General features: G+C 34.1%; 1 protein-coding gene across 1 annotated transcript; it reads right to left on the reverse strand.

The window, feature by feature from the left end:
* Positions 1–6,455: 6,455 nt before the first annotated feature.
* On the reverse strand, positions 6,456–12,451 carry LOC11413900 (ATP-citrate synthase beta chain protein 1). Its single transcript, NM_001423578.1, has 17 exons — positions 12,282–12,451; positions 11,300–11,418; positions 11,084–11,186; positions 10,876–10,941; positions 10,453–10,576; positions 10,234–10,368; positions 9,579–9,639; positions 9,389–9,465; positions 9,107–9,262; positions 8,881–9,009; positions 8,633–8,765; positions 8,393–8,520; positions 8,109–8,214; positions 7,916–7,992; positions 7,646–7,716; positions 7,252–7,536; positions 6,456–7,041 (listed from the first exon to the last, which is right to left on the reverse strand). The coding sequence occupies exons 2-17, from the start codon at positions 11,397–11,399 to the stop codon at positions 6,966–6,968; spliced, it is 1,827 nt and encodes a 608-aa protein (NP_001410507.1). The 5' UTR covers positions 11,400–11,418; positions 12,282–12,451; the 3' UTR covers positions 6,456–6,965.
* Positions 12,452–12,856: the final 405 nt, after the last annotated feature.

Raw genomic sequence — 12,856 nt, forward strand, 5'->3', positions numbered from 1 at the left:
GGAGTGTTTTAGCATGCTACACCTTAGGGTGTATTTAACCACTTTTTAGTTATCACTTGCTAAAACACTCCTTCTAAAAAATAAGAGGGTGTATTTTAGCAAATGCCTATAGGAGTTGCTAACATACACCTACTTATTGTTTACGAGGAGTGTTTTAGCAACATTCACCTTAGGGTGTATTTAACAACTTTTTAGTTATATCTTTGCTAAAACACACCTTAATAAAAACTAGTGGATGTATCCTAACAAACCCCCATATATATATATATGTGCGTGTGCGTGTGCGCGCGTGCGTGCGTGCGTGTGAATGTGCGCGTGCATGCTCTCTTGTGTGTATCAACAATGTTGCTTCTCAACATGTTCAATCTTCTATACTCTGAAATTTGTCTCGACAAGAAGTTTGGATTTGGTTAAATTTTGATTATTGACCTTTAGTTATTTCTATGAACGAATTTTGCATATGAAAACTTTTAGCATTATACGTAAATAGAAACATTCAAATCTTTTAGAGTTTTTATATACTAAGAGCAATGTGTGATACTAAGTTAATTGTTTTGCAGTTAGAATTGGATTATTTCACCACATCTAGATACATAACATTTTCTTCTTCTTTTTTGTTGCGACAATATGGATGCATCTGCTGATGATAATGTGATTCTTCCACCACCACAGAAAGTCTTCCTCCACCACTACTTGAACAGGAAGGTTCCTCCACCACCATAGAAAATCTTCCTCCACCACCACCATTGTGGCTTATTCCAACATTTGTGGTGGCCAATTCGGTCATTTTTATTCTCACTATGTATGAGAACAATTGTCCATCAATAGCCCCTCATTCTTGCCTCGCATCCTTGCTCGACAAATTTTCTTTTGAGTCCATCAAACAGAACCCACTTCTTGGTTCCTCTCATATGACATAAGTGTATTTATTAACTACTTTATGTGATTAATTAATTTCATTGATACATTTTTTTCAAATTTTATTATGCAGGTTAGTGAAGATGGGTGCCATGTACTTCACCAAATCAGATCGATTACAGCACATTTACCGCCTTTTCACCTCTTTATGGCTTCATGCAGGGGCCGTGGACTTGCTTATCAATATGTTCAATATCCTGTACTACGGGATATCTCTTGAAAGGAAATATGGATCCGGTATGCGAGCTGATGGTTTTTTTTTTTAGAGGTCAATAATATTTTACTTGTACGGTGAACTTGAGGGGACGATTAGAGTGGAGTGGAGGGGAGGGGGACATCATTGTGGTTAGGAGATGTGAAGAGTGTAGAAAGAAGGGGTGCAGGTAACAACCAAAATTGGTTCTCAAAATGCATTAGTAGAAAAATGGGGGATGGAGAAACAACTTAACTTGGAATTGCGTGTATTCACAACTTTGGGTATTAAAATTGGGTTAACTCATTTGCAGAGTCATTTATGTGCAAGGGAAACCTATATTGTGATCTGCAAAGAAATATTTAATTGTGATGTTGTGTTTGTGTATTTTGGTGTATTCTATCAACCTATCTTAGTTTAATTTACCTGCTACTTATAGAAACCTATCTTGGTGTATTCTACCAACATTCTTTTTATGTTGGTATGCTTTATTAATTAATTAGATTGTTGAATATATACCCCAAACATATTATTAGATCATGTGTAGCAACATATTTATTTAACAGAAACAACTAAGTACCAACTACTACCCCAAGTAATTATTCATTTGTATTCATACCTTCTTTTCTGTAGTAAACCCATATAGGCTTAGATTGGCTTCTAACATTACGTTTATATTCTATAATAAGCATTTTACTTTTAAACATATTTCTGTATTAAATCTATGAATCTAGTGTATGACGATTCCACAAGTTCACATAGACTAACAGCCTTGGTTATAATGTATGTGGTGCATATGTGATAAGTCAATAATTATAGGTTTTTAAGTGTTTAGTTTATTAGAATTTTATTTGTTTTTAATTATTTTTTAGAACTTTGGTACTTCGAATCGTTTCTTATTTTATTTCAGGATCATATATGGTGAAATTAAGTCTTAAAGCAAAAGAAGGGATTTAGAAGCATGGTTAAATAAAGAAAGGATTCAAGCATAATTCATGGTTGATTGAGGAGAAAAATATGAAGATCCATTGCCATTCTATCACGCACGGCCGTGCTCACAAATGCACTGACCGTGCGCCCCTTTAAGCCAACAGTGTTGCCAAATGTCAAGAGCAGCGCACGATCCGTGCTCCCACACGCACGGCCGTGCGCGACCCCAAATGCCCCCTTTTATGCTTTTGCTCATTCATCATGTGCGGTTCCAGATGCCTTGTTTAGTGGTATTTTTAACTTAAAAGCCCATGGGTTGCCTTGTAACACATTCTAATGCCTTTTCTAGGGTTTAGGTTGTTCCTTGGGTTATAAATAGAAGAGTCATCAGACTTGTATCTATCATCTTTGACCTTGGGAATTCATTGTGACAATTATTTCTTTGGAATCAAAGTTCTTTATTTTCTTGTTCTTTACAATTCTGCACTTTTATTTTCTGTCGTTTACTTTTATGTCTTTCTACTCCATCTCTTTAATCTCTTTGTCCACGATGAACATGAGTGAGTAGATTTCTTTGTCTTGGGATTGTTGGATGAGTCTAATGACCTAATTCCTATCAAACCAAGCCTAGAACCCTAATTTTATGTAAATCTATTTTCTAATTTAATCTCACCTTTCTTAATTCATATTTCAAATACTAATTGAAGGATCGAAAGATGAAGGTTAGTATTGGAACAAGTGAGATTAGACAAGGTTTATGAAACATGAGAATAGTTTAGTAAACCTTGAAACCTTAAAAGTTTTGTTCTTGATGGGTTTAAATAACGATCAACCATGATAATAGGCGTGATTGTTATCGAAACACACTCATGGATTCTGAGAGGAACCATGAAATACATTATAGAAACTTGTCTTTAGTAACAAGTTTAACATAAAAAAAATAGATATAGGTTTGGATTGTGAGTGATTTGTCATTATGATGACCAATAATCCCGAGGCACTTTTTATTATTTTTTAAACACTAAATTTGCTAAATTTCTAAACCATAAACTTTTCAGCTAATCACAATTGAAAAGAGAATCAATAATTACAATAACTCCATGTGGAATGATAATTTTACTACTTTGTTAAAACCGTGCACTTGCGGATTTCACACATCAATATGCTTTATGTTGTTTTTAGTTGGAAAGTGTTGAAGCTAGTTGAAATTAGCCTTGAGCCTATCAGCAATTAGAATTCCCAGTTTGGCTCATGAGTAATTATATGCATAGGTACCCTCCTGGCCATGGATTTGTCTTCCCATCATTTTGTTTCTCTTGGCTTTACTAGTATTTCAATTGTTTCTCTTGGTTTTATTAGTATTTCTATTTCTAAGGAATTTACTATTTGGTAATATGGTAGTTCTTTCTCACACGAAGTTGCCTCATACTGGGAAATAAACCCGCTTACTAAATCTTAGAGAAAATGTTGACTCAGTTAATTTTTACAGCAATTAAAATATCCGATGTTTTGCAGTTCAAATTGCAATATTGCACAACATTTCTGGTATAGGAGGCAGTTTATTTTCTGCTTTATTCATCATACCAGCAAATGTCTCTGTTGGTGCAAGTGGTGCTATAATGAGCTTGGTATGAGCACATTGTCAGATTTGACAATACATCTGAATAAGGTGAATAGACAAATAAATATGCTAAGCTTTGTTAGTTTCATTTATGCCGAACAAAGAAAGTATTATGTTTAACTTAGTTTTTTTTTTTTGAAGGAATATTTAACTTAGTTAATCTCTTAGTCTTTCACTAGTTTAATTAGAATTAAAATAGTCAGTTCTGTAGCTGTTTTGGCTACCTAACTTCTTTACCATTGTATATAAGCTATTGTACTGTATTGTCTATATCATCAAAAATTGATCAATAAAATCAATTTCTTCAAATTACTTTTTTGTGCATACCAAGATGGTATCAAAGCTAATCCCTTGAGCTATGGCAATCCAGAGTTTTGATTCGTATGCCAATTTTGCCACCAGAGTTTCAAAACTTCATTTCCAAGTTGGGACTTTGCAATCCGCATAGTCCAACTTGAGGGGGAGTATTACTATTTATCACTTAATATTTAACTTGCAATGCCTACCTTTGTTTGAAATTGTAGTACATGCCAATCCAAGATTGTTTTGGTTTTAGATTTAATATCTTGTTTGTTTATTTTAGAGGTGATTTTACATATTGTTAGTGTCTCTAAAGTTTTGTTGCACTTCATTTTTTTATTTAATATTCAATGAACCTTTTTTTCTCTAGAAGATTATGGCGTATTACGGAGAAGAATAAACTCTAACAAAACTTAGAGATTTTAGAGAAGATGATGACGTTAATTCTTTTTTGACTTGTCACAAATGCTATGTAAGAAGGTTAGCAACGACTACATCTTACATTCAACGAAAATGATTAAAATGACGAATTTGTATAGTGTTGCAAAAATAAAGGACCATAATGAACTTTTAAAAGATAGAAAATCAAAATGAACTTTGAGTGAAAAAATTAAAAATATATTTTAGCCCTTTTATATATCTACATCTTTTAAATTTTATTGTTTTTTTAAATAATTATAAATATTTACGTAGTTAAGTATTTGAACAACTTTGTAAGAAAAAAAAGTATTTGAACAATAGTTGTGCGAGAAATAAAAGTGTTAGAATGATTGAGATATGTGATAATGAGAAATTCAGTTCTTGATGGAGTTGTCAAGTCAAGTATGCTTCAAAGTCAAAAGACCACTTACTATCTCGTGTAATTTTTCTCCAGTTCTCTCCCGTGACATATCTCAGCCGTTCATTTATTATAAGGAAAGATCAATGGATTGGAATTAAAACGCATGAATGGCTTGTCGTTTTGCCCTTTTGACTTATCTCCCGTCTCCCGTTTTCACCTTATTTTATTTCCTCACAAAACCCACCTCAATCTTACTAATTGCAACTCCATGATGATCCTGGTCTCCACACCATCGCCATTTGCAACTGTGATTCACGATGGGATCACAGTAAAAAGACATAGAAAGTTTGATCATATTCAAATTAAAAACTGAACCTGTCAAATTTAAAAATATTACAGCCACCAAAGCTACTACAATTTTCACAAAATCATAGACCAATCCACCAAAATAAAAGGTAAATACACTATTGGAGCGTTCAAACAGATCTAGATACACAATAGTTTGTTAAATTAACCACTAGTATGAAACCACTATAACAAGGAGGCCATTCTGACTTGCGATTTGAAACTTGGTGGAAGTCTCCACTTAACGATTGACAAAGTATAAACAACGGTTAAAAGGATTCTAAAAGGATATAAAAGTGACTACATCACCAAAGTATTCATAATCCATTAATCAATTTTCATATACATTTATCAGTTCTGTATGCATGTGACATTGTTCTCTATACAAGTTTTAGAGTAGAGAGAATTTGAGCAAAAAAGAAAAATTTAAAGAATCTGAATTGTGCACCAGTCATATTTTATAGATGGCAGTTTGAGCTATCACTTGTCAAACTAATTTTCTAACAGATTTTTAACCACTCTAACAGAAATAACAAACAAACAGTTAGCTATGGCTAACACAGAAAAGATGCTTGCAGTGCACTAGTAAGTGTTCATGTTCTATCTTTAATCCTTAAGGGAAAAATCAAAAGAAAAAGATTGCCCTTCTGGTTATTAGTTTTCACTATTATTACCTGTTACCTTGAGACAATGGAGACAATGAATTTGAAACAACAGGGAGAGACAACGTTTAATACTGCTGCGGAGACAACGATAATGGTGACGACGTTCATTGGGTCTGTGTTGTTATGGAAGAAGATGAAGCGGTTTCTATTTTTCTCCAGGCAGAACGTGAAAAGGGAAGGAAATGATGACAATGACACGTTAAAATGAATGAAGGGCTAAGATCAGTTAAGGTGTCATTAAAAGGAATGGACAGCCAAAATTATTTCACTGGAGTGGATATAAGCAAATATATAACCTAAGTGAGGGAGGACATGTATAAACTTGTCCATGTAAATAGTATAGAGGACCAATATCTTTCAAAGGAAAAAATGAACTAAGGTAAGTGACAAGATCTTGAATAATATTGTCACCATAAACTAGGAATAAAATATTGTGCAGTTTAGACTTCTTAATAAACAAGGTACTGACAGTTTTGCCAGTTTAAATCTCATAATTGGTAGTAGTTAATTAGTAAAGTGTGATTCAGCTTAGCAAACTTGGCTCTTGGGGCCTAATTTGATGAAGAGATAATAAACACTTCTTGTTGTATGTTACCATTTAGAAAAGCATTGTTAATGTTATTTGATGAAGAATCCAAGCTTTTGAAACAAATAGGATGGGAGAGTTCAGATTGTTGCTAATTTAACAACTAGAATAAAAGTCTCAAAATAGTAAAATTCAAATTAGTCTTATTGATGGAACCCCTTAGCTTCAAACCGAGCCTTGTGCTTAGTTACTACTATGCCATTAACATTTGTTTATTTGAATATCCATTTATATCCTATTATGTGTTTTCCCAGGGGGTAATGGTACAGGTGACCAGGTATTATTCGACATGAGAGTCAGAATCTATTGAACCATAGAAGCTTTTCATGGTGGAGAGGCAAGTACAACAGCAACACATGTAGGTTCTTTATTCCTATAACAATGACACTCGAAGCCACAATAGAACAGCGATCAGAATATTAATCACGAGAATTAAGTTTAAAATTGGCTCTGAGTTATTTCTTTCGAAATTCAATACAAATTACAAATGAAATATGACTTTTTCAACATCTTACAACACTAATTTGGCGGCTAAAAAATCATTCTAGCAAATTTTGGAGGCACGATTTTCCAAAAGATGCTAATTTGAAACATTGCAAAGTTCTTCCAGCCATAAAAAAACCCTCTCATTTTGTGTAGAGTACATCCTCCCATGGGTGGCGGTATAGTGGCTGCTTCAATCTCTTCTGGTCAAAGGTGTGCCTGAAATTTTAAACAAGGAACAATGAATAAGACCGAGTCAAATATATTTCTTCTTCTACATGCAATATCAATGACTACTAGGACCACCTAACTTAAGTGGAGCTCTTTGGACCACAAGAGAGTTGTTGATAAAAAGGGCACAAAAGTCCAAAACTACAATAATGTACTCTTCAACCAAAATACGTAAATCATAAATTGATATTAACTTACCCGATCAGACCAATGGATCGTGCAAGAACAAAAAGCCCATTCAGATATCCAATCTCAACAATTTCATCAATCTCTTGCTTGGTGAACATTCCACTACCAGCAAGAAGATCTAAGAACAGAGATCCAATTGCACCATCTACATTAAGAACTAAATTATTTGCCTTGGTGAGAGTGTAGGTTTCAACTTGAACGGCATATTCCATGTATTTCACAGAAGGAAAATGTGTGCGTGCAAACTTCTGTAATAGCTCAACTCTTTTATCTTTGTTGTCCCTATTCTTGATCCTGATTCACAAAGCAAAACCAAGCCTTAGAGATTTACCTTTTTTATAGAAATAGAAACAGCAGCAACATAAACAGAATAATTATCACTTAGAATGAACAGACAGAATACCTGTGCCCTATTCCTGCTACACGAATTCCCTTCTTCTTCATACCTTCAACAAACTCGTAAGGTGTAAGCCCCTGTGACAAAGCAAAATATAATGTACCCCATGTTAGATGAAAGATGAAGCACATGTGTGTTTGTGGGGAAGGGGATTTCATAATTTCCCCCAAGTTTCTTTTTAAATTAAATTCTGTTCTATTAGGATTTTATCCCCACACCCAACATTTCTATTCTAGTTCCCCTTGGCTTCACATGAAATGTATTGATCATACATACCCTGTCATGAGCATCCTTGAAGTAGCGAGCAGCATCATCAATGGCACCCCCAAATCGTGGACCGATTGTAAGCAAACCTGTTACAGAAGCTCATAAATAATTATTTTACGGCACATTTAGCACAAAAGGTCTGGTCACCCCATCAGATAATCAGCAACTTCAGAAGTAGACAAACCAAAAGGCATGTATTTACCTGATACAAGACTGGAAACTAGGTCCTTCCCAGCCCTCGCTGTCACAATAGTATTGTGAGCACCAGAGACACAAGGACCGTGATCGGCACATAACATGATGCATATCTGACCAATGTAATGTATTAGTACCACAAAATATCTAAATGGAAAAATGACAGTGCAAAATTTATATAAAGAACCTAGATTGTAGAGCATAGACCGATTTGACAGACTATGACAAACATTTGGCAAAACAAAGGGTGAAAAATACTTGAGGAAAGCTCTGCATGTCTGAAAAACTTACCTCAATAAAATGAGTACAGTAACGGGGTAGGCTTCGTTTAAACCACAAAAGAGAGATAACATCGCCAACACCAAAGCCCTTTTCAATAATGGAAGACATGGGTACACCAGCATAGCATGGCTCCTCACCTTTGCGAAATATTGGGAGAAAACTTTAGTTTAACTATCAAATTTGAGTGTCTCAGGACACAAAGAACGATATGCCATCTCTAAATTACAACACGTGTATATCCCAACTCACCTCTGTCATCAGAAATGGTGGAAATTATATGAGTTGGAGCACGGACTTTTCCACTCTTGATTGCAGTGTTAAGGTCCTCAGGGATTTGTGGAGGAGTAAATTCCTTCACTGGTGTAATTTTCCCTCCTTCAATCTAAGAAAAGATAAGCCAATTATGATATTATAGTTAATTAAGGTATGAATTGAAAAGAGACTTCTTTAAGAGGTGAATTAAGATATGGAAAATTTAAATATACACGCAAACTAACCAATTTGTCAAATGTTTCTTTAATTGAAGTTTCAAAAGATTCATAAGAAGTAGGAACAACAGCTCCAGCTTCTCTTAGTGCTTGATTCTTCCCTTGAGCAGACTCCATATCACCGCCACTTTTAGCTCCCTGGTTTATACAAGTGCAAGTAGCATTAAGAGTGTGGTCCTTTTATGATGAAAGCGTTAATTGAGAAATTTGTTAAAAGATAGGAGCAGTGACATACAGCATGACCGAATTGTACTTCCGATTTGAAGAGTGTTGCACAAGTTCCACTAACCCAGGCAACAACAGGTTTGGTCACTTTCCCTTGTTTTAGGGCTTCCACTAAAGAATATTCATCACGCCCACCAAGCTCTCCAAGCACCACTATCATTTTAACCTGAGGTTTAATGTAAATAAATCCAGACAGATCATTGACAAAGAACTGATATACTCTGCATTATAGTAAGCCTTTTTTGAAATGCAGATGTTTTGCATAGTTTTACAAGATGAAAGAAAAAATTACCTGTGGTATGTTGTTAAACCGTAAAACATGGTCAGATAGAGTGGAACCGGGGAAAACATCTCCTCCAATGGCAATGCCTATAGCAAAGTAAGATATAATAACTCAGTATTTTTATTTATTTTTTGCAAATGAGATATAACTCAATATTAGCATTGACAAAAGCCGAAAAGATTAAATCAGCATGCATTACCTTCATAAATGCCATCAGTTACACGGGCAATGGAGTTGTATAATTCGTTGGACATCCCACCCTGCAATTCAAAAGGTAGTCTCCTTTCAGAACCATCCATGCATACATTATGCACCATAAGAAACAAAGCTCAAATTCTAAGTTTCTTTAAACTATCATTTGGTACTTTTAACATTAAATAAATAAATTCACGTAAATATAATCAGATTGAGTTTAGTCCCCATCAAAGTATCTTAAGGAAAGCTCTTTGATTCTTTTGGGAAGGAGAAAGAAACAAGATATGAGTGACTTAAAATAAATTCAAATATGAGGATATAATCTCAGCAAATTGCAATATCACTAACCATTTCAATCTGTCCTTTTGCAATAGCAATTATATTCACTTAACACCTATCTAGGAATACTCAATTTACTCAATAATCATTTTAGAAAATTAGGTATTCTAGAAAATGCCTAGAAACTATTTTTCAAGATTTTAGATGAACTAAGCCGTTAAGGACAAGTATAAACAGGCAGAAGACATCATTCATAGTTATCTCTACAATGTCAAGGATTATTGTTAAAATTCATGCTGCAGCTAAGTGGTTTTCAATAAAAAGTTCTATCCTCAACTAGAAAATAAAGCCATCAACATAAGTAGGAAATGACTACATACAGATTTAGAAACGAATCCAACAGATCCAGGCCTGTAGAGCTTGCACTGGATTATATTGTCAATTGTTCCAGCCGTGTCACCAATTTTAAAAGCCCCAGCTTGAATGCCTCCGACAGTGGCTGGGCCAATAACAACCTGCCAAACCATGAGCACTAAAATAAGTTTTTTCACTTTATAATAAAGCTACTAAAGTTGATCAATTTCCATTTGAATAACCACCTTATTGTTTGACCGGGCATATGCAATCAATTCCTTGGTGTCTGACTCGGGTACCCCTTCAGCAATAATAGCAACAACTCTAATTGTAGGCTGCTTCAAAGCAGCCATGGATGATGCGGCGGCACTGCATATAGATCAACTTGGCCTTGTTAAAATTTGAAACATTTATATAGGGAAGGAATAAAACAAAAAAATAGAGACTGAATAACTTAATTTACATTGATTTTATGTGATATGAAACAAAGACAGATTATTGACCTCTAATTATTCTAATACTGAACTACAAAATCTATTTAGCTAATGAAACAAATCATGCAATATACCAAAATATGAAATGAGATATTTTTAGATATGCAGACATTATTTAAGTACTATTGTACAATAAGATGTCATAGGCTCAAAACAAAAAAATAATTTACCAACCTCCTAAACGATGCGAAATTGATGAAGACATCAGCAGTAGGATGTGCAGCAGAAGCTGCTTCAATTCTGCAAAATAAGTCAACATACAGCTAAGAACACATTAAACTTGGATAAACATAAATGCCATTCACTACAAGTTGGTTACTTGGTAGTCATGGAATGACGAAACTATAAAGATACCATATAGAAACGAATAATCAACACATACGTAGCATGAACTGGGATGGCAATTTCCTCCTGACCAAAAAAGAGTTTTTGAAATCCTTCTGAACCCGGGTTAATTATTCCAGCAACTGATGGTGTTTCTCTGCCTGTGAATACAAAATTACAACTTCCATTAACATTAAATGCAAAGAGCAATTTCACTTTATGATGTTCTCATCTTCATTCAAAAGAAAATAAAGTCGATAGAGCAGATACACACCGCAAAGGAAGTCAAAATCAAGCATCCGCTGGATCGGAAGTTGCTTGTAGTTATAAAACAGAGCTTGTGTAGTACGGGAGAATAATTGTCCGGTGGCCATGATTTAGAACCAGATCTATCTGTTGACAAACCATTGCATTAGTTTTCAATATCATAGATAAAACAATATAAAAGTAGATTTGTGACTCTTTCCAAAAGTCATATTTAAAAATGTAAATTAAAGAAAAAAAGAAACAAAAATATAAATGAGTACTATAGTATCCATTTTAGTAGAAACCACAAATCACATATAGAGAACATTGATCAACTAATTTAAGCAAGTACAAAAAGAAATTCATAATATTAAAAGTTCATGATCGATAACAATAGCCATGCAATAGTATCTAAATCTTTATAGTAAAAATAAAAGTTAAACTCTCAAACAAGAAAAGTTATCAAAATGAGAATTTCAGGTCCTCCATCTTTCTTTCCCGGCATTTGGGATTTTCCCGCATTCACGCAGTCTGATCTTGATCAGATAATCCACAAAAAAACTTAATCTGAACTGTCTGATCTTGATCGAACGACAAGTGAATGTGGGAAAGTCCCCCGACTCGAAGGTCCTCACAGTTCACAGCCTCATTAGCTTAACAACAAAAAAACTATTCAAAGATATGTTAAACCTTTCACTAAGAAATCAGCACAAAGATCAGAAATTGAGAATTACATGTCATTACCAAATCATGAACAAAAAGAAGAAAAGGAAAAATTAGATCCACAACTACTTGCTCCAACTAACTAACACAGTTATGACATTAAACCTTTACAATTACACCAAACCAACAACCAAATTGAATTGAAATCTACCTAACAAAAAAATGCACGTAAGATCTATGATAGAATTGAACAATACTAGAACTAGATAATTGAAAGTTAGAAGAATTAGAAGAAAGAAAATGAAAGAGAGCGAGATCTAGAATGCAAAATATTAACGGTTAAGTACCTGATTTGATTTGAACTCGGTTGGTGAAACAGAGAAGAAGAGTGAGTGGGAGAGATGAAAATGAAGAGGAATATATATAAGGCGAGAGTGGTGGTAGTTAGCAGTACAATTTTTACCTTCTTTTTTTCTTTCTTTCTCTCTCGTGTTGTTGTTGGTGTTGGTTAGATTAGATGGATGGGGAAAATATAATAAAATATGAAGTTGATTTGGAGAGGTAGGTGTGTGTATGTTAGTCTTTTTATGATCTGGCTTTTTCCATAATTTTACTTAAATATATATCACACGAGTTTCGCGCAGACAATTTTTCTCTCAATAATTGTACACTTTTTTTTATATATTGCGATTTAATTTGAGACTACATCAAATACGTTATCGTCAGTTTTGGCAAGGAAAATGTATAATATATTTAAGGTTTGATATTCAAACTTCAATCACCACAAAAAAAAGTACATCAAATACAATAACATGTTCAATATCACTAAAACTAAAAACGTAAAGGATGAATCTACAAACAATTTGACAAGTTAATAGCATACGACAGCAAAATGCCTACATATAATGTGATAAATTCTAAG

The sequence above is a fragment of the Medicago truncatula genome, chromosome 2 (genome assembly GCF_003473485.1).
Source record: "Medicago truncatula cultivar Jemalong A17 chromosome 2, MtrunA17r5.0-ANR, whole genome shotgun sequence".
NCBI classification, from domain to species: domain Eukaryota; kingdom Viridiplantae; phylum Streptophyta; class Magnoliopsida; order Fabales; family Fabaceae; genus Medicago; species Medicago truncatula.